Below are 23734 nucleotides of genomic sequence, written 5' to 3' on the forward strand. Positions count from 1 at the left end.
AATTTTTAAATTACTTTTTTAGATGTTTAAAAGAAATTCAAGCAAAATGCAAGAATGTATATAATTAATTTAAATTTATATAAAAATAAATGCTCGATTCAGCTACTGGAAAAATTTTAAGTATGCTTGGAACATCTTGGGTATGTGAATCCACTTTTTCAAGTGCAAAGTTTCCAGTGCAAACTAAGTATGTTGAATAAAAATTTAGCATCCCCCCCAAAAGCAAGAATTTATAAAGAAGAGAATAACAGTCACTTGTACTTCTAGTATCAAGTGCTAACCACTGGCTCTCATAATTTACATAATTCTTACTTACAGCAAGGAAAGTCTCCACTCTATTGCCTAAAACAGTGCAAGTTACTAAAAGCTAGTGTCCTGGCCAGGCCCCCTTGGTGGCCTCGCCCAGATCACAGGTAACAGGGGCCACTCCACTCACACAAGGCATTGGTAAGCTCCTGCCAATTATTTTTCTCGCAACAGAATTTAGGTAAATTTTCTCAAAGCTTCAAACAAAAGATGAAAGGGACAAGATTAAGGCATACAGAGGGCAAATGAAAAAGACCTTCCTGACAACCAGAAAGCCGAAGTCACATTGAATACGACTTGATTTGTTAATTCATCTTTAAAGCTGAAGGATAGTCATTGACATCCTATCATTAATTCCTTAAAATAACAACTCAGGTCAATTAAAGTATATGAATATGGCACTCTGAGAACCAGTGATCTGGAGATAACCGTTCCATGTCATGTTCACCTTTTTTGTTTTTTTTAACTGACAGAAGTGCAGAATTTCACAAGAATGAGGAGGAAAAACCAAACATTCTTTAAGAATGATTGTTTTTACAAAGTCTTAACAAAAACGTTCAAGAAAATCTAGAAATCCCAAGCAATTTCCTTGGCACATTGCATTTTTCGCACTCCTTTCCCATAGTAATCAAGCATGCCCTCAGGTGTGTTCTACGCTGAAAGCAGAATAATTCCCAAGTACTCCGTTGTCCCTATAACCATTACAATAACTATGCTCTAACCTTGTAGCTACCCTGGGCTGCTCTAGGAATGTTGGGTAATAGAGAGCTGGGGAGAGAGGTGGGCTATACCAAGAAATATTCAGCAATACACTATCAGTTCCGTGTACAGAGCACATGGCATTCAGCAAGAACGTGGAACGTGTCATCAGTGAGATGCTAATTTCTATAAATAAAGGGGCTGTGTGTTTAACTCTTTTAAACCATATGCTATGAAAACAAATAGATTTTTCACCAAATTTTGAGAGTATGTTTGGAATGGTCTGATTTAAAATATAAACGATACAGCATGCATGATCATGCAAATTACATACGGGGGTTGAGGGAGCATAATTTTAAAGGTTTCAATTATTTACATTGTTCATATTTTGAAAAAAACGCTTTATGTTTTAAATGAAGAGGTCTCCAAATGTTCATTCACTTTCTAATACGATTAATTTCAATGTTCTTTTGGCTATAGTCATGAGAAGTTATACCAGACAAAAGGCAAGCTCAAAAATTAGCAGACCTTAGATTCACATCGTCAAAAGCCTGAAAAGAAAATGAGAATTCTAAGTAAGTCCAAAGGTTGTCTGGAAAGGATAACCTCTTGAGGACACCTGGGAAAGGTGTGTTCTGTCAAGGACACCTGAGACTGAAGTGTGGTGTGAGGAATGGCTGACCACCCAGGGACAGGCATCTTCCAGAGCAGCTGAAACCCAGGCATGAGCAGATGCCCACGTGACTGCCAATCCAGACAGGCCTGCCACGGGTAGTTAAAAGTCCAGCCTGAGGGAAAGATAAAAACAAATACCACATGCTAACACATATATATGGAATCTAAGAAAAAAAAAAAAAAAGGTCATGAAGAACCTAGGGGTAAGACGGGAATAAAGACACAGACCTACTAGAGAATGGACTTGAGGATATGGGGAGGGGGAAGAGTAAACTGTGACGAAGTGAGAGAGTGGCATGGACTTATATACACTACCAAATGTAAAATAGATAGCCAGTGGGAAGCAGCCGCATAGCACAGGGAGATGAGCTCAGTGCTTTGTGACCACCTAGAGGGGTGGGATAGGGAGGGTGGGAGGGAGGGAGACGCAAGAGGGAAGAGATATGGGAACATATGTATATGAATAACTGATTCACTTTGTTATAAACCAGAAACTAACACACCATTGTAAAGCAATTATACTCCAATAAGCATCTTAAAAAAAAAAAAAAAAAGTCCAGCCTGAGGGAAATTTGGCGGCCACTCAGGAGAGACATGCCATGCATATTAAGAGTCCATGGACAGAGAAAACAAACACTGGTTCTAAATATGAGCCTCGAACCAAGGAATGTAATATCCGTGCAATGGCTGAAATTTGTCATTCTTGGTAAATATTGAAAATAAAAGATCAGTGCAAAGGTTCCACATTGAGGTCAACTAATTAGCCTCCAGAACTACCGAAATGGTTATTAATAGGGAAATAAAAACACAACAAAAATTTTAGAATGACTTTAAGATCAAAACATTGTATGAACATAGGGTGCAGTAAAAGAAAACCAGTGTTTTATGAGCTGGATCTCACTGCTTCCCTTGCACGGCCCTTTGCTTTGTAAACCTCAGCAGTTCCCATGGAGCACTTCTTTCACCCTAGACATGAACAGGTCACAAGTGCAGATGATACAAATTGCAGGCACTGGTTGGTGACTGAACTGCTTCTCTATGTAATGTGTTGCACAATGAGAATAGCATTCATGGGTGACTCATATGGCAAATGTATGTGTGTATGAAAAAGATTCTTTATAAAGCTCTACATTATAGCTCTATTTTAATATACTTACAGAAAATTATTACAGCATTGACTTTTAAATAAATTTTATATAAAGATGGTTAGGGATCCTCTCAAGGAAAGCAGGCCAATATTGTCTAGATATTTAGAGAGAGAGACAGGAGAGAACAGGAGAAGGAAAGAAAAGGGATGAGAAGGGAGAGGAGCAGAGGAGAGGAACAGCATTGTAGGTGCTGATTCAGAGTTTTAAAATGTAAACTATTAGAAACTTATGAGCTGACTTTTATATAAGAAGATGAACCAGATACAGATTTTGGTTCATGGTTGAAAACTGGAGTGGACATCCTTCCCCCAATATACTTTTTCTTTTTCTTTCAGTAGAAACCCTGCCCTCCCTACTATTTTTTAATTTTTTAACCTTTAAGGAACTTCCTTCTTTGTGATCATGGTGAAACTGCCTATTACAGTCACCCAACTATTCCCAGAGGTAGAAACACAACCCAGGCTACATCAGCCACATTCACCCCCTGAGGGATTTAAATAAGACCAAAGATCCATAGGTGCAGGAGGTGTCCATGACTGGATGATCCAATGGAACCATCTCAAAAAGAGGGTTCTCAGGTTCCTGAAGCTGAAAGCCACAGAGACACTCTAAAGCCTGTCTTTCATTCTGGCTAATCGATGCTCTGCGTGTGGATCTCATTTTCTTGCCTAAGTTATGGCTCCTTTTGCTTTCATCAAAGGGTTCTAGACTGTATCTCCACGGATGCAGCGACCATACTGAATTTCACTCACTGTTATATCCCCTGTGTTTGGCTCTGCACTGAGCTCTTGGTAGGCATTCAACTATTTGCTGAATAATGAAACAACAAGGGTGAATGAGTTCACCCCAACTCCTAAAAATATTTCATGCCTTTAAGATTTAACATCTTAAATCTAAATAGTTGAGGTAATTTTCATTAAACATCTAAAATAATGTGACAGAGATGAGTATTAATATGAAAACTGGATTTAAAAAGTCAAAAAGTTTTGATACAAATTTTTTTAAATGATTTTTGTATTGCCCATTATATGTTCTATCTGATAGAAGTAGAATGTAATTCCTACTTAATTCTCACTGATGAATAACATTTTAACATACTTCTTTTCATTCTCATCTGTGCATGTTGTTGATTATCTGCACGAATTACTTTGTTTTTTTCACAGCCATCATTTCACTAAAATTTATTGCTACTTCTAATTTTTTAAAGTACTGTTATGGACTGAATGTCTGTGTTCCCCTCACAAAATTCATATGTTAAAATTTAATCCCCCACCAGCTACTGTTAATATTAGCTGGTGGGGAACACTTATTAATAATATTAATACCCAATATGATGGTATTTGGAGGTAAGGCTTTTGGGAGGTAATTAGGTCATGAGGGTAAAACCCTCATGAAAGGGACCAGTGCCCTTATAAAAAGAGGCCAGAGAAGCTTTTTCTACCATATGAGGATCCAACAAGAATGTGGCCATCTACAATTCAGAAGAGGGCTCTCACCAGAAACCCTGATCTCAGATTCTCAGCCTGAAGAACTATGAGAAATAAATTTCTGTTGTTTATAACCCATCCAGCCTATGGTACTTCATTGTAGCAACCCAAATTGACTAAGACAAACACATAGGCCAATAATTGCCAAATTAGGTAGATATGCCTCTGAGTGTCCGTGAAGGCTTTCCAAGAACTTGGTAGGCAGTGGACAATTTAAGAAAATCCATTTTCATATTCTCAATTTCTAGTTTTTGCAAAAATTGAGCTGCCTGAGAATAGGCCTGTGGTCAAGGCATCATTTGGTTTATTTCTTCCATCTCCCCTTCTCACAATCAAACTTCCCTCATATTACAAAAGAGAGGGTTGTGTTTCACCCATCCCAACTCTTAGAGAAAAGTATGTAAAACCTTGCTCAACCACATCAACATAAACTCTTGATAAGGCTTTTGTCTTTTCTAAGACATTTTGCTATTCTAGACAAACTGGGGCATTAGAAATAGGGTATTTTGCCTGTGTTGGAATACTCTGAAATCAGATATATTTGTAGAGTTGGATTAAAGAGGTGACAATCGTCTTTCAAGACCTATCTTCTTCTAACTCCCTAATTCTTCCCAACGAAATTGTGGATACTGAGGAGAATCCTGAGAAGAAAGCAACAAAAGTATGTCAGTAGTAAATAGTGAAGGGTACTGTAGGTTATTTCTCATAGAAACTCATAGAAAGGCTGTGTCCAATTACGTCCAATGTCTATTTCAGAATTAAAGAGTTAAGATTTGTAAACATGCATGGTCTCTCTCCCCTCCCTATCTGGTTTCCTTTCAGAATAATTTAGTCCAAACGCCAGTAGTTAGGGCAGAGCAAAATAACCCAAAGGGAGGAAATAGGAGTGCAAGCCTAGCACTGCAGGTCTGTCTGAGCACAGTGAAGAAGGTTTCTATCTGCACAGTGGCCACGTGTGGGGTGTCGGAGCTGAGAGGTGTGAAGAGGTTGTGGAGGTGGGGCAGTGGTGATGGGAGATTGTTTACCTATAGGTGGGATTGATCAGATAAGTAAATGTTTTAAGGATGATGGGATCCAAGTTTCTCACCGTCAGAGGAGAGAGTTATATATGCATATACATTTATATGTATTATACATATTAAAATGTACATTTCTAATTCAACTTTACTTTCAAGGTTTACCTATCCGTTTCTGTAATATACTAACTTTCTTTGATCAATAATAAGCCAATAATTATTGGAATGATAACTTAATCCAGATGAAGGAAAAATAACACTTAGTTCCTCTGGTCACAGAGAATATTTAAAAAATTAATTTCAATTTATGTACATAATTTTATAGCAGAAAGCTATAAAGTGTGATCAATAAAAGACCTTCAAGCATAAAAATATGTTAGGATAAAATTCTGTAGGAGAAATGGAATGGAAATATGAGTTCAAGGAGAAAATGGGACAATGTAAAATTTCTGGTTGTTAAAGAAGAGCTTATTCATGGAGTTTTAAAATTGATGATACTGGGCATAAAGTCACTATAGCATTTAGATTATATTGAATAGATACGTTGAAAAGAATGGTAATACGATTTTTATATCAAATGTCAATAATTAAGATACGCCAAAAGTCACATCTTTTGAAACTCTTTTACCTTATGATGAAAACATTTCACTGTTAATTTAAAATTTGGCAAAAAGGTAAAATAGTTTTCAAAAAAATATTAGGGGTAGGCAAGCAATCCCTAGTGTAAATATTTCATCTATGTTTTACAACTAGAAAAATAGAAATTTTCACAAAAATTAATTAAGGTTCTTAGGTTCACAATAGAGAATGATGAAACCAGGAGAGTCTGTTCGACTCTGATCTTCTAAATTTCCCACTGCACCTTCACTTTCCCAGATTTTCCTCACTTCACTTCACTTCTTGTCCAGTTCGTCTTTCCAGCTGTTGAACCCACTGACTCACAGGGGCCCCAAGATCACTCCAGCTGCTTGGGTGCAGACTTGTAAAGGCAAGAGCTGCACAGAGGCCCCTGCCTCCCATTTACCTCCCCATTAGCTCCCCCTTCGTCCATTTGGGCAGATGTGTGTTGGCTTCATGATTTCTCTGCAAGCTCTACCATGTCCATGTGCCACAGTGCTTCAGGAGGCCTGGTTTAGTGCTTCGCTCTCTGGTCCTCCACTTTTCCCTTCTGTGCCTTCACTTCCCCAGCTCCTCGCATAATTGTGTGAAGCTTAATTCGTGTAATGAATTTCTTATTCTCACAACATGCATGATGGCTCTGCTTCTTGACGAACACAATTATTGTTACCCAAACAATAGTTAGTATTAGGAATAGTAGTTAGTAGTAGGAATTAGTTAGTATTAGTATTAGGAATCTGGAATGGGTTCTCTGATCTGGCTAGAGTTAAAGATAATTATGATCCTGTTGCCAGTGGCAAATGGGGCAATGGTAGCCCATGGCATGCCATGGAAAAACACTACTTAAGGTATCACCTCTAGCCACCTGGAAACACTTTGCATGTTGCTGCCACTGAACAATTTAGTGGAAATAAAAGTAAAACTATGATGGATTGATTTGGTTGTTTCTAAATATGCTGGATGACGTGGAGGGGGAAAATGGGGTTAGGGTTTTAAATTCGTGACTCAAGGTCTTGGTAAGGAACCAAAAAGCTTCTATAATGGCCCTTAAGGTGACTTTTATCTTCTGTAGTCAAAGAATTGAAATTTCTAAAAACCAAATCCAAAATTTAATCCTGTGGATGGCTAAATTGCAATGAAAATTTAATTCTAACTTCTCAGGGTATTTTAGAGAATTAATTAGAAAAGAGTGAGATTCTGGAATCTGGGAGGAGGGCATATACACAAATTCCAATACAGCTGAGGATTCTGAAGACCCAAATTCCTGCAGTTTTCTTTTGACACTCAGAGCAAGATTTCTACCATTTTCTGAGATTAGTCACCTTTTGTCTAAAGTAATTGTAAAAGATCTCTTATTTTCAAGGCACTGCTGATCCTCCTTAAGGCCTACTACGATCACCTCTCATTGCTTCTAACTCTATAAATAGATTCAAATCCCAGATGGCTCCAGAGGTTCAGCTACAGAGTATGACCCATGAGGATGTCTTCCCAAGGCATAGGAGGGAGGGAGAATTAAGATTATTTTCTTATTACAAGGTACTTGCACTACTTGTGAAGCAGTACAGTGTCATTTGAAAGTGGACTTGAATTAGTTGTAAATGTATTACAAGTTCTAGGGAAACCACTAAACAAAGTAAAAGAAAGAAGTATAATTGATACGCTAAGAGAGGAGAGAAAATGGAAAATCATATAAAATACTCAATGAAAACCTCAAAAGGCACAAAAAGAGTAGAGAACAAAATAGTAACAATGAACAAGGGCAACAAATAGAAAACAGTAACCATGCTAATACTAATCAAAAGAAAGTGGGAGTAGCTATAATAATTTCTGACAGAGTGGACTTCCGAACAAGGAAAGTTATCAGGGATAAGAAGGGACATTACATAATGATTAAAGGGCCAATTCTCCACGAAGGCATAACAATCCTTAAAATGTATGCACCTAGCAACAGAGCAACAAAACACATAAGGCAAAATCTGATGGAACTGCAAGCAGAAATAGATGAATCCACTATTATAGTTGGAGACTTCAAAACCCCTCTCTCCGAAATAGACAGATACAGCAGACAGAAAGAACATAGTTGAACTCAAAAACACTGTTAATCAACTGGATACCATGGACAGCCATAGACTACTTCATCCAACAACAGCAGAATATACATTCTTCCCAAGCTCACATGAAACATTTGCCAAGATAGACCACATTCTGGACCATAAAATATACCTTAACACATTTTAAAAACAAAAGTCTGACAATGTCAACTCTCAGATCAGGATGGAATTAAACTAGAAATCAATAGCAGGGAGACAGTGGAAAATCCCCAAATACATGGAGATTAAACAACACACTTCTAAATAATATATGTGTAAAAGGAAAAAAAAAATCTCAGGAAAAATTTTAAAATATTTTGAAGTAAATGAAGATGAAAATACAACTATCAAAATTTTGAGATGCAGTAAAAGCAATGTTTAGTGGAAGATAGAGATGTCGTACTGGCAGGTCTCTGAAGGTGAATCACAGAGCAAACCTTTAAGATTTCAGAGCAAGGCCACAATTCTTTGAATGTAACTATTCTCCTTTTGAAAAAACAACTTCTGGCTTGCCTCTGGGCCTCATGGAAACAAAACGCTTGACTGTGGCCACCAAGTTCCCATGCAACCTCAGCTGCCCATCGTGACTCGGGTCTGACTCACCAAGCCATAAAGTTGGTTGTAGACAGCAGCACTCCATCACCAAGTGGAACCATCATATGTCAAGCTCAAGAAAATCTTAAAAGCACAAGCAATTTCTACAGCCAATTATATTGCTGTTACATAACCTTGTTTGTCAACCCACAACTCTTTTCTGTGATCTGATTACCTAAAAAGAAAAAACTTTCAGTCTTCTGTACAAAGAGTGCTGCATGATATGGTGGTACCACCCAAAAGTAAATAGTTGCAACTCCACAGCCCATTTCAGAGACAGTCCTGAAAAATAGTTGCGAAAGCAAATCCTCCAAGTGGGCAGAACTTCAGTCAATGTACCTGGTGTTTTTTTTCTGCCTGGAAAGACAGATGACCAGAAACACAGATCTACATTTAATCATGGGTCGTAGATGAGTAGTACCTGTAGTACTACTACAGGTACTACTACAAAGTATGATCAGGTACAGGCAGAGTACCTGATCTTACTTTGTATGATCAGGTATTTAGGGGAAAAATGATTGGAAGATTTTGACAAGGAGGTCTCAGGAAGAGGTATGTAGATAAACCTCTCCATATGATTATTAACTGTAAAAAAAGTTCTGTTCCATATGAATGCTTCCTAAAGAGCAACCTCAGCAGAAGATCTTAATAAATAGCTTCTTTCCTCAGCTATTCCTACTCTTAACCAATGAGTTCATGAACAAAATGGCCATGGGGGAATTCCCTGGCGGTCCAGTTGTTAGGACTTTGTGCTTTCACTGCTGAGCCGCCCAGATTCTATCCCTGGTCGGGGAAATAGGATCCTGCAAGCCACGTGGCGTGGCCAAAAAAAAATGGCCATGGTAGCAGGGATGGAGATTATACATCTGTAAGTTATTAATCTTTCTGTACCTGTTTTTTTCATAGTTAAAATAAAGATTATAAAAGTACCCACCCAACAGGGTTATTGTGAGGCCAAATGAAAATACACATAAAAGAACTTAGAACAGTAAGCAGCACACAAGTGATTAATAGATATTGACTGATTATCTATCTATCTACCAAATATGTGTTAAGCACCAACTATACTGAAGACCCCGTGTAAGAATACAGTCATAAACTAAACAGGCAGAGTCCCTGCTTTCATAAGCTGACATTCTGGTGGAGAAGTCATTCAACAGTTCGTTACAAAGAACTATTATTTAATGACAATATCATAAGTGCTAGCAAAATGAAGTCCAATACCCTAAGGCGGCAAAGAACAGATTGGACTGACCTAGCCTAGGGAATTAGGAACAGGTTTCCTAAGTAAATAATGCCTAATTTCAGTTCAGGAGATTTAGAACTTAGCTACTCCGAGTAGAGTGGATGTTGGATTGCAGCAGACAGAAGACAGATTACGTGGAAAAGCCTCAAAGAGAACCAGGGTCATTGACAGAACCGAATGGCAGTCAGTATCAGAGTGCTGCAGGGGTTGGTGGAGATAGATGAGCCTAGGGTCTAGCTGTTCAGGATCGTGAAGTGAAGGAGTTGAATGTTACTCAGAAAACAATGTGATGTCACCGTAGGGATTTAAAATATTATAGTGACATGATTAGATGTGTATTTTTAAAAATTATCACTGTTTTTATGGTGTAGAGAATAGATGGATGAACAGGGCAATAGTAAATCTGAGGCCATCAACTTGGAGGCTACTGCAGGAGTCCAGAAGAGAGGTGGATGATGCCATCTTGGACTAGGGTGATGGCTATAGAGGGGGAAAAGAAGGAGACAAATTTAAGATGTGTTTTAAGGTAGACTTTACATGACTTAGAAGCAGGGTTGACTGCCCAGTTTTGGTCATGAGCAACTGGATGGATGGTAGTGACTTAGGAAAAGGAGTGGATGTGGTGGGTATGATTAAGGGTTGTTTAGACATGCTAAGTTCAAGGTGCTTATGAAACAACCATATGGGCTGTTTTATAGACAGTGTGGTATGGGGTTATCTCTTAGAGAAATCTGGAGATACACATTCAGGAGCTATTATATAGACGTGATTTTTAAATTTTTCCTGTTAAGAGTTTGTTTTTTTTTTAATCGAGGTATAATTGGCATAACATTACATTGGTTTCAGGTGTACAACATAATGACTCAATATTTGTATACACTGCAAAATGATCACCAAAGTAAGTCCAGTTAACATCCATCATGATACGTAGTTACAAAAAATATTTTTTCTCATGATGAGAACTTTTAAGATCATATATATATGATATATGTAATCTTAAAAATATATAGGTTTTTAAGTTCTTAAAAATATATATATTTTCTTTATACATTCATCCATCAATGGACACTTAGCTTGGCTATTGTAAGGAAGGCTATTGTAAAGAAGGCTGCAATGAACATGAAGGTTCATATAGCTTTTCAAGTTAGTGTTTTCATTTTCTTCAAATAACTACCCAGAAATGGAATTGTTGGATTATATGGTAATTCAATTTTTAATTTTTTGAGGAAGCTCCATATTGTTTTCCATAGTGGCCACATCAGTTTACATTCTCACCAACAGTGCACAGGGGTTCTTTTATCTCCACGCCCTGTCCACCACTTGTTATATCTCGTCTTTCTGATAATTGCCATTCTAACAGCTATGAGATGATATCTCATTGTGGTTTTGATTTACATTTCTCTGATGGTTAGTGATACCGAACATCTTTTCATGTACCTGTGTGTCTTCTTTGGAAAAAAGTCTATTTGAATCCTTTGCCCACTTTTAACCAAATTGAATGTTTTTTGTCTACTGAATTGTATGATTTCTTTGTATATTTTGGATATTAACCCCTTATCAGTAATATGATTTGCAACTTTTTTTCCATTCAGTTAGTAGTTTGCCTTTTCATTTTGTTGATGGGTTCCTTTGCACTGCAGAAGCTTTTTGGTTTGATGAGGTCCCACTTATTTATTTTTGCTTTTGGTGTCCTTGCTTTTGATTTCAGATCCAAAAAATCATCACGAAGACTGATGTCAAGGAGCTTACCACTTACGCTTTCTTCCAGGAAAAATGCTCTTTCTGCATCTATTAAGATGACTGTATGATTTTTTTCTTCATGTATCATATTGATTGATTTGCAGATATTGAACCATTCTTGAATCTCTGAAATATTGATATATCCCACTTGATCCTGCTGTATGATCCTTTTAATGTATTGTTGAATTCAGGTTGCTGATATTTTGTTGATTTTTGCATCTGTGTTCTCAGGGATACTGGTCTGTAATTTTGTTTCCTTGTGGCATCCCTGACTGGTTTTGGTATCAGGGTAATGCTGGTCTCATAAAATACGTTTGGAAATTCTCCCTCCATTACATTTTTTGGAAAAGTTTGAAAAGGATTGGTATTAATTCTTCTTTAGCTTTTGGTAGAATTCATCAGTGAAGCTGTCTGGTCCTGGACTTTTATTGGTTGGGAGGTTTTTGATAACTGATTCAATCTCCTTACTTGTAGTCCATCCGTTCAGATTTTCTATTTCTTCGTGATTCAGTCTGGGTCGGTTGTATGTTTCTAAGAATTTATCTATTTTCTCTAGATTATCGAATTTGTTAGCATGTAACTGTTCATAGTAATCTCTTATAATTCTTGTATTTGTATGGTAGCGTTTGTAATGTCTCCTTTCGTATCTAATTTTATTTGAGTCCTCTCACTTTGTTTCTTGATGACTCTAGCTAAAGAGTTGTGAATTTTGTTTAACCAGCTCTTAGTTTTGTTGACCTTTCATTTTGTCTTTTTGTCTCTATTTCATGTATTTCTGTTCTGGTCTTCGTTACTTCCTTTCTTCTGCTAACTTTGGGCTGTGTTTGTTCCTTTTTTTTTTTTTCTAGTTCTTAAAGGTGTAAAGTTAGGTTGTTTATTTGAGATTTTTCTTGTTCCTTGAGGTAGAATGTATTGCTACGAACTTTCCTTTAGAACCACTTTTGCTACATTCCATAGATTTTGGTATGTTGTATTTCTGTTTTAATTTGTCTCTAGCTATTTTTTAAATTTCTCCTTTGATTTCTTTGATGATCCATTGGTTTGTTCATTAGCTTGTTGTTCACTCTCTACCTTTTCATGGGTTTTTTTTCAGTTTTCTTCTTGTAATTGATTTCTAGTTTCATAACATTGTGCTCAGAACAGATGGTTGATATGATCTCAATCTTCTTGAATTCACTGAGACTTGCTTTGTGGCCTAACATGTGATATAGCCTGAAGAATGCATACTTGAGAAGAATGTGTACGTTGCTGCTTTTAGATGGAATGTTCTGTATATATCTGATCTAATGTGTCATTTAAGACTTACATCATTATTGATTTTCTGTCTGGATGATCTATCCATCAGTGTAAGTGGGGTATTAAAGTTCCCTACTATTATTATATTGCTGTCTATTCCTCCCTTTAGGTCTATTAATATTTGCTTTATATATTCCTTTTGTCCAGTGCATAAATATTTACAAATTTTATTTCTTGTTAGACTGACTTCTTTACCATTACATAATGCCCTTCTTTGTCTCTTATTATGTCCTTTGTTTTTAGGTTTATTTTGTCTGATATAAGTATAGCTACCCCAGTAGAGTATGAAAAACTCCTATGGTTTCCATTTGCATGGAATATTTTCTCCATCACTTCACTTTCAGTCTGCGAGTGTCCTTACAGCTGAAGTTAATCTCTTGTAGGCAGCATCTAGATGTGTCTTGTTTTTTTAATCTATTCAGCTACTCTATGACTTTTGATTGGAGAATTTATTTTATTTTCATTTAAAGTAATTACTGATAGGTATATACTTATTGCCATTTTTTTGTTCTTTGTTTTCTAGCTGTTTTTCAGTTTCTCCTTTCTCTTGAATTCTTCCTTTGAGAATTGATGAATTTCTTAGTGGTATGCTTAGATTCATTTCTCCCTGATTAGTTTTTAAAAGTTTACTGGTTTAGAGTTTGTAGCAAGAAGAGATGAGCACCTAGGTTCAAGCCCTTTGATGTTTAGTGATCAAGTAGAGAAAGTACTTGCCAAGGAGAATAAGAAGCAACCAGAGAGGTAAGAGGACACTCGGGAGTATACACTCATAAAAATGCAGAGAAGAAAGTATTTCGTGAGAATGTGAGAGTTACTGAGAGAGCAAATAAGTTGTGGACTGAAAAACAGATGGTGAATCCAGAACCATGGAGTTGGGTTATTGGAGATCACTAGTTACATTGTAGGATTCTATCTCCTCCATCATATTTTGGTCACCTGGGTCTAGGGCTCTGAAGCTGCTGCTTCTTGAAATAGGAAGAAAACATTTTATGTTACATATGATGCATGGGTCACAAAATGACCTTTGTGCTATCGGTATTTTACAGAAATTTTAGCAAAATTGTTCTTTTGTTTTCTTAAACAGCCTTCATTTTCTAAGGCTCTGTTTCAAGCTCTAAAGGAAGTGAAAAAGGAGAGAGAGGTATAGACATAGGAAAAAGGAATGGCTATTAATTCAAAAAATATCCCTTATCTCTCCTATAAACTCTATCCTCTGAACAAGCTTGTGGATTTCACTTGACTTTATATCTCTTATCCAAGTGCAGTGGTGGAAGGACCATTCCTTTTTCCCTCCCTCACAATTGATAAATCCTTACAGTAAACACAAAAAAGCTGTCAAGATGAGGTCCCTGATAGATACAATTGAGATGTTTTCTTTCCAGAAACAGATACTAAGTTAACTAAGATAACAGATAACTATGATAACAGATAACTAAGATAACAGATAACTAAACAGATAACAGTTAACTAAGCCTTAAGAGAGTCTGTTGTCATTCATTCTTGTTATTTTGGCATGTGACTCTTGCCCTGTCTGCAAACCTTCTACTGTAGATTACTTCTTAAGAAAAATAAACAAAACAAAATTGGTAAGATTAGTCCCAGCATCTATTGCTAAGGGCCCCTACTGTTTGTTCTTTATATTTCTCAGAAACAAGCAACTAAGCCTACCCTTTGCTCCCTCTAAGTTAGTTCTGTATTCAGGATGCTTTCCTCAAATTAGAGCTTCAATGTTATGTAAATATTGACCCAAGATCTAAAAATATCTTTAGAAAAGAGCTAAATTACAAGATAGGCTGATATGCATTATACATAGTACATATTTGTAATACATTATCTAGAAATAATCTAGAAATGCATTAAATATAGTGAGGCAACCCCATACAGTAGAAAAAATACCGCGAGTATTCAGAGTAATAAATGAGAATCCATCTGCTTGCACTATCTAGCTCCTAAACTTGGTCAAGCTCATGAGAATATTGTGTAGATGAAAATATGTAGCTGGGTGATCAGCACATTGTGGGTACTCAATAAATATTCATTTCATTTCACTTCTGAACATCAGTTTTCTAATTTTCATTCATTTGACAAATATTTACTGAGGATCTACTAAGTGCCACACACTCTCCCAAGCACTGTGTGTACACTGGTGAAACAGACACACAGACAAGGTGCTTGATGTCAGGGAAGTTACCAGGTATGTGTGTAAAGTGAAGATAGCATTCATCTGGCTAGACTGTCAAGTGGTCACATGAGATAATGTTTGAAAATGCCTTTATTGACTCGAAAGAACTATGCTGGTTCATTTTCAGATTTCCAAGTACAAAATAATTATGTTCTGATTCTTGATGCAGACATGCAGAGAAAAGTAGGCAGGCAGAATTCTAATCTATGCCTTAATTTCTGTGTGAGCATAGAAAGTTCCTTAAAGCATCACATTATGTTTTTCTTAGCATGCGGGTTGTATAAATGCTAGAGGACTAAGTGTTTTGCTGAGAAATGGCAGTAAGAACCTAGCTAAGGAATAGATTTTCAGGTTGTGCAGAACTGATACAGAAGAAGCAAAAACAAGGAGACATGGCAAAAGAGAAAGGGATTTTGGGGTTCTGGAGCACAAAAGCAGGAGGAGGAACCTCTGAAAAGCTGAATTAGCCTTTGCACCTTTCTAGATCAAGAATCATTATAATGGGGGGGAGTAATAGGTAGAGAAAAGACATCTGTCTCTAAATGGGACTCTCTGAGACACCTATAAATTCAGAAGGGGCTCATGTTAATATGTGTCCATCCACAGACATTCTAAGTGACCAATCACTGTCATTAGAGCACCTTTAAGAATGGGAGGGAGGGGACAACATTCTTCTCTAATTTCCCTAACATTTATTTACATTCTTGAAAGAGAGAATAGTTAATTTTGCTTTTTAAATTTTTTGAATTGATATTGTTGATGATGATAATTATATTTTGAAAATATTTATGCTCATTGTTCAGAAGAAATTTTTATATAGCTTCTTGACATGAGAGTGGTTTGCTCAAATAAAAGGTGTGAGTTGGGGCTTCCCTGGTGGCGCAGTGGTTGAGAGTCCGCCTGCCGATGCAGGGGACACGGGTTCGTGCCCCGGTCCGAGAGGATCCCACATGCCGCGGAGCGGCTGGGCCCGTGAGCCATGGACGCTGGGCCTGCACGTCTGGAGCCTGTGCTCCGCAACGGGAGACACCACAACAGTGAGAGGCCCGCGTACCACAAAAAAAAAAAAGGTGTGAGTTGAATTGCTTTGCTTTACAAAATCAGGAGATATTTGATATTTGAAGAGGAAAATTCTGGAGGGAAAGTAGAACTGGAGAGGCTGGACTCTGTCAGGGGGAAGAGAAAGAAATTTCCAACTGCAATGCAGTCCAAGAGGACTAGGGGAACATAAAACGTTGAGGATATTTTGTGTGGAACCTTATGTTCTGTACAATGTGGCCTCTTACAAATTTGTAGCACAGGCTTCAGTGCCTGCTGTGTTTGGGTTTCTTGCAGAAACAAGTGAAAGTACAGAGTTGCCTCTGGTTATCAGTTGTTCTAGGATCAAAACAGATCCTGCACATGTGATTTTAGGAAGTCGCTGGCTGATGTTGTCTTATATACCCATCTGAGTGATAGCTGAACCCCAGCAAGCAGAAAATCAGACTTTTTTTCAGAATCATTACAAATCAATTAATTTCTTCTTGCGTTAGTGCAATGTTTGCTCATAAATAAGAATATTCAAAACTTCCAGCAAACGTATAATTGCTAGTATTTATTGCTTTCATAATGTCAAAATGTAGCACTCTTTGTTGGTGGAAGAAAATGCCAGACTTCAGAGAGGAAAGGGGAAAGGAATGGATCAACCGTGGGAATGTTAGTGATCAGAAAACTGGAGGAGGAAACGAGAAAAAAGCTTCAGAAAACCTTGAGGGAATGAATTTGGTCATTTTCCAGTTGAGCCTTGGACAAGAAAGTGGAAGGTGGGGAGAAATCTGAGAACAGAGTTCACACACTGAGGAGTCAGATAGGAATGGGGGATAAAGAGCGAATGGCGTCTTCTCTAGTCTGTAAAGAAAGGTGTGGGTATCGAAGGACTTCCCATGAATCCAGGTTGCAACCAGCCAGATAAGAGGGGTGGGGCTCTGTGAAGGAAGGGTCACCGTGATAGACTGAATAAACAAAATGTAGCTAGTTAATGTAAAAGAAAAATTGTCCCCAACCTCGTCTGCAGCAGAAATTTTGCCTAGTGAAAGGAAAGAGCTTAGCATTCCTGAAACATGCTTAAGTGGTTTTCTGATAAAATTTCATGGGTTTGGACTTGTTTGAGTCAACACCCTCATCGACTGTCCCCTATCAGCCAGGAGTTGAACAGTGGGTAGCTGACGTTCTCTTTCTATAGTGTTTCTCATCAGAGTAAATGTTTGAACTGACCTCCTAGAGGCTTTCCTTTTGCAATATTGTAATAAATCTTTGACTCATAAACACACCAGTCCCCCCCTTACCCATGGTTTCACTTTACGAAGTTTCAGTTACCCTCAGTCCACTGCGGTCTGAAAATATTAAATGGAAAATTCCAGAAATGAACAATGTATACGTTTTAAAGTTCGTATTATTCTGAGTAGCGTGATGAAATCTAACGCCATCCGCTCCATCCCACCTGGGACGTGAACCACCCCTTTGTTCAGCGTAACCTGCCTGTTAGTCACTTAGTAGCCCTCTCGGTTATCAGATGGACTGGCGCTGTATCACAGTGCTTGTGTTCAAGTAACTCTTATGTTACTTCATGATGACCCCAAAGTGCAAGAGTAGTGATCCTGACAAGATGCCAAAGAGAAGTCTTAAGGGTGAAAAGGTGAAAGTTCTTCACTTAATAAAGAAAGAAAAAAAAATCGTATGCTGAGGTTGCTAAGATCTGTGGTAAGAACAAATCTTCTGTCTGTGAAATTGTGCAGAATGAAAACTAAATTGGTGCTAGGTTTGCTGTCGCACCTCCGTCTGCAAAAGCTATGGCCAAGGTGCAGGATAAGTGCTTAGTTAAGATGGAAAAGGCATTAAATTTGCACAATAAGTTTTTTTTTGAGAGAGAGAGAGAGATCACTTTCACATAACTTTTATTACAGTATATTATTATCATTGTTCTATTTTGTTATTTTTGTTATTAATCTCTTCTGGTGCCTACTTTATAAATTAAACTTTATCATAGGTATGTCTGTACAGGAAAAAACAAATATAGGGTTTGGTACTATCTGTCATTTTTAGCATCCACTGGGGGTCATGGAAGGTATCCCCTGCAGGTAAGGGTGGTGTACTGTAGTCTAAAGATTTTTTCTTTAACATTAGAATCATTTAATAAACATGACTGCTGTATCTCAGAAGCTGAGAGGCTAGTGTTACTATGGTTCTGCTAGTGAGAAAGAGAACAACTACAAAATGAATGAATGCAAGACTCATCACCATCTATGCGCTACCTGCCCTGATACATTTCTGTGGCACCATAGCGACACTATGTAGTGGTCACTGTGTACATAGTGGACACTATGCGTATGTAGTTGTCACTGCGTACATAGTGGCCGCTGTGTACGTAGTGGTCGCTGCGTATGTGGTGGACACTGTGTATGTAGTGGTCATTGTGTACGTGGTGGACACTGTGTATGTGGTGGACACTGTGTATGTAGTGGACACTGTGTATTTAGTGGTCACTGTGTTGTGTCGCTCAGATTCTGTCAGGATGGGAGAACCTATGCGCTCCGCTTCTGGGAGTGTCACCAGCTGCTTCAGGAATTGCCTTCAGCTAAAGAAGAGTTCCTCTCCAAGGTCACCCTCAGCTTTCCATTATCCTGAGGGCAGTCCACAACCAAAGGCATGTTGATATTGAGATCTGAAGGCCTGGACCTTCACCCCATCTTGGGGTAATTCTAAAGGGCCGCCTGGGTTCTCAGTATCCTCACGGGCCGAGTCTTTGGATGAGACTGCACCCCAACCCAGTACTTCCCTCTGTCTGTCAGTTTCAACCCCTGGTGTTGATCCTGAGACGCTGTCCTAATATAGTCCTGCGCTGGTCTGTCTCTCTCTGAGTCTGTTTTCCAAAACCTCTCCTGTAACAGGCAGAAACAGCAGAACCTGGTGGGTAGATTTTATTCCAGACCAGGGCTTTTGTTGCTTCTCCAGGAACCAGCCTGGCCCAAACCGTCCACCCCCACCCCCAAAAGAAGTTTTTGAGTCTAAAATTCTCCCTTAGTGAACAGAGATAGCTGGGGGATAAGTTTGTGGGGTCCTTGTGCTTTCTGTCCTCAGAAATCTGGGTTCAGTGGCTAATCAGGAAATGAAATGTTGGAAAAGCCAGTGAATCAGAAACAGAGATGGAGAGTCTCAAATCTTGGCATGGGAAGTAGGGTCAGATCATGAGTATGAACTAAGGGTTAGCGTGGGATTGTGAATTTATAAGCCAGTGTATTCAAAACTCAAGTATGTATAAGTAATGCCAAGACTATTAAACAAGAAATGACAAAACTCTTGAATCTTTTCCTTCCTCTTGGAGATAATCAGAGCCATCTGTTCCACCATTTTTAAAGCTGCTTCAAAATAAATATATTCAGGCCTTACCTAAATTGTACTTTATTAAAAAAAAAGAGTTAAATGTAACAACACTCTCTATTGTTGGGTCACTCTGTTCATTCAACAGCATTTTATCGAATAAGCATTCCTGCCTGCCATGTCTGTATGTGTAAGCTGAGTGCTAGGTCAACACTATAAATTGGCTTTTCAGGAGAAAGGGCAACTAAAGGGAAAAGAACTGCATTGTTTACATTTTAAAGAAAGACAGAATAAGAGGAAGAATTTGTGATTTAAGATATGTTTGGTCAGGTTCAGGGCCAGCATCTAAGGTGCCTCACTATTCACTCTGTGCCGATTAAACAATACTAACAGCAGACTCAGGTTTCAGGATATATATATATATATTTACCATCACTGCTATCTTAGCTACAACCAGAATAGCTACCTTAATCAAGCAAGAAATGGCACATTTTACATTTTAATTGGGTAGAAGTAATATATCAACAGGCTAACACCTTAGTTGGGCCGAGCTTGTCTGATAAACTCATTTCTATTTATACCCTCTGCCAAAGGAGCAGAAGGTGTTCAAATGCAAAGAAAGGGAGAAGCCCCAGGCATTCTGACGGTCATATATTTACTGTTCACAAATTCATCCTCATAAACCTATAGGGAAAGTAGTCTTATAACATTTTTCAGATGGGAAAGCCAAGACTAGCCTCCGAGCTAGTGAGGTAGCTCTGAGGTAGGCCAGGGTATAAAGCAGAGGCCCAACTGTCTCCATGGGGTGCCTCGGTTATGGGCAGCTCAAGGTAAAGAGAGGATCCCTAAAAATGGAGGCCAGAATGATTGAACAGATGTGGTAAGGGGTTAGCGAAAGAAAGCTCTGAGGAAGGCAAGATGGTACTGTGGAAGGAGGGATGCATGCACAGTGGAATGTACTAGCTGAATAATCCCGGGTGCCCTGAAATTCTTTGAGTCTTGGTTTTCTTTATGTCTAAAGGACTAGTAATGCCTACGTCAGAGGTAGGTTCTGAAGATTAAATAAAATGTGTGTGCAAAACATGAAGCAGTACCTGGCCCATGGCAGGTCCTCTCCATCCTTTTCAGTTTTCTTCCCTTCCTCTGCTTCACAATTTTGCCCAGAAGTGGTCTTAATTCTAACAGAAGGGGATAGGAAGTCAAAGTTAGTTAAGACAGAGCTCACGAGCAAGGGGAGAATAACAGCAGTCATTCTTTTCAGTTAAAGTTCTGATTCGAACCCAATCTACATTTTATGTCAAAAGGTTATGGGACATTTCAGGCCTGAATACTCAAACCTGCTTTTAGGAAATTCCCAATATTAGAAAACAAAAGTGTAAAATTCCTCTTTGACAATTTCCACAGTGGGACTTTCAAATGTTTCCCAATAACTAAAGCCTACAAGATGCCCTTTCCCCAGCACATTTTTTGCTTCCCAGGAGCTCACAAGATTGCGGCCATATTGGTGCCTGTTCTTAAATCCCTTCATTTTCACCCCACAATCTCATGTGGACTAGCCTCTTTTCTTTCTCCTTTCCAATGTCAACACGTTTAGTCCTTTTAGGTCCATCTCTTTGAAGGAAGAGCCATCTCATTCACTCTTATAGCTCCAGCAGTCCAGACATAGTGCCATGGACACAATTTGCACTTAAAAGAAGTTACTGACAAAATAGGTGGACTTGGAGGTCTCAATCCAGTGTATTCATATTTTCAAAGTCAGAGCACGACTGGAAATCCCCTGGCGGTCCAGGGGTTAGGACTCCATGCTTTCACTGTTTTAGGGCCTGGGTTTAATCCCTGGCTGGGGAACTAAAATCCCACAGCCAAGCGGTCAAAAAAAAAAAAAAAGAAAAAAACGACAAAGTCAGAGCAGGAGAATTAGGACATAGATGTTGAAATGCAGGGAAATAGTCATTTTTCAAGTTTTGGTGACTTCCAAACATGCTCTTTAGATTCAAAAGAGAAGGCCTCAAGGGAAACAGGGACAGAATTCAAGCCCTAATCATAGACTAGAACGAGAACAGAAAAAGAGGCTGACAGCTTAGACCACCTGGTAGATGAGGGTCAGCTGGGCTGAAGGGGAAGGCTTTGGAGTATGACCTGTCACCTAGACTTTCATAACTCTTCCTTTAGAGACTCCAATATATCACGCTCTCCCTTTACTCCCTTTGGTCCTACTTCTGTATTTTTCTCTCTCCGTGTGTCTCACAATCAATATTTTCTGAAGAAAGATGATTAGGCTAGTTGCTATCTGTACTGAACACATTTCCACATCTGGATACCTCAAAGTATAAAGGCCACCCCATGACTCTTTTAGATCTGACTGTTAACCCTGGTCTAATTCGTGTAGCCAAGGTACATAAGATACTAACATTGGTAGCCAGTGTTGAAAGAAATATTTGTGGCTGATTTCTGGAGGGGACCATTGGTCAGCTAGAATTTAGTTGCCTTACCTGTATGCCTTATGAACCCCTGTGTTGAAATTAAACTAGAGTTACCAGATTTAACCAAAAAAAATATAGAATCCCAAGATAAATTTGAATTTCATATTAACAGCAAATAATACTGAATGCAATATTTGGGACATACTTATACGTGCTCCGATGGTTGCTTGAGTTCCAGGCATAGTGTCTATATTCTAAACAGCAGAAAAGAGGAAGGAAGCAAAGGGCCCGACCATTCCTGTTAATGCCACTTCCCTGAAGGAACACCTGAAACTTAGCCTACTGGTGAGAATTCAGTTGCATGGTCACTTCTAACTACAAGAAAGGCTGGGAAAGCAGTCTTTATAATGGACAGCCATGGGCTCAGTTAAAAATCGAAGCCTGTTACTGAGAAGGAGGGGGAAGCAGACATGGAGGGTCAACTAGTCATCTCTGTCAGAGAAGTGATGGGAATAAAGGCACGTTTTGGAGGTAAAATAAATTGAACTGGATTGAATATCATGATGCTGATATTGGGCTACAAAAGCAAAAGAGGAATAAAAGAGGTCTTTAGATTTTATTTCAACCAGGTCAGTTTACAGCATGGAGCCCCCTTTCAGCCGAAGTGGAAAACACAAAAGAAACATATATTCAAAATTTATTAAGTGAATACCATAAAGCATTCTAAGTAAGATACCATAGGGAGATGACACAGTCGCTAACCAAATCTAGTAGGTGACAGTGTAGTATTCTTCCTTCCACCTACATAAGACACTGTGATTAACTGCAGGTGTTTTCTGTTATTAATGTTATAAAATAAAATGTTTAGCATGGTGCTTGGCACATGGTAAATGTTCAACAAATTGATTAATGCTGAACATTTTAACCTCTGTTTTCAAAGAGAAGAGTCATCCAGGAGATCAAATGGAAAACTAAAGTATAAAAGTTGAGGATTCTCGTGAAAATTAGTGAGAGGCACTTTTTGCAGTGGGTACAGAAAGGCACGGCATGGATACCATCCTGCATGCTGGCTCTGCTGGCCAGGTAGTGATGGAAACCAATTTGCTTTTTCTTGGAGGAGACAGAATAGCTGTTGGCTCACTGTACCCTGATTTCCTGGAAAACTGAATCTATGACAGGAGAAAGGAAAGGCAGTAGAAAACCCTGGAATAAAAGTCAGATGAAGAAACTCATAAACATTAGAATTCTCATGCTTGCCCAGCCATTCACAGCTTTAAGGCCAAGGACAGCAACACAGCAGTAATTCAGTTCTGGAGCATGGACCAAGGGCCAGGCACGTGCAAAGTACTTCCAACTACAGTACCTCAACTCCAGCGTCGGGGGCCAGGGTGACAGGAGGTGGAGAGTAGTTGCAGACAAAGTTGTCTAAGAGATGATTCTCACCTTCTATAGCTGGCCAGACAGACATAGACAGAAATAACTCAGATAGAGAGGGAAAATGTGATGGAGTCAAAAGCAGAGACAGTGTTAAAAGTACAGAGGAGGGAGAGATTAATTACAAGAGTAAGGAATAATTTCTAGAAGGAAGTGGTATTTGAACTGGGCATTGACAGGTAGGTAGAATTTTAGTATTTAGGGGAGAGAGGAAACTTTTTCAGGCAGAGAGAATGTCATAAGCCAAGGTGTGAAAGGGCTGATTGTGAGGGACACTGTGGCTCAAGCTTTCTTGTATATGGAACTGTCCTAGCCATGGGAATGGAGACAAATTGTGGAGGCTTCTCATTGCAGGATGAAGATTTATCTTTATCGCAAAGGCAACCAGAAAGAGTTTCGAACAGGGTCAAAGCTGGATAGGTCT

General features: G+C 38.6%; 1 protein-coding gene across 1 annotated transcript in view; it reads right to left on the minus strand.

Moving 5' to 3' along the window:
- The window catches only part of LOC307176391 (uncharacterized protein), a gene marked incomplete at both ends in the record, with an annotated part of 105889 nt that overhangs the window by 81200 nt on the left and 955 nt on the right, over positions 1-23734 (minus strand). The window contains one exon of the mRNA XM_079902420.1: positions 20548-20631. Within this exon, the coding sequence (XP_079758546.1) occupies positions 20548-20631 (84 nt within the window). The remainder of the gene's footprint in view (positions 1-20547; positions 20632-23734) is intronic.

The sequence above is a fragment of the Stenella coeruleoalba genome, assembly GCF_951394435.1.
Source record: "Stenella coeruleoalba genome assembly, chromosome: 17".
NCBI lineage: Eukaryota > Metazoa > Chordata > Mammalia > Artiodactyla > Delphinidae > Stenella > Stenella coeruleoalba.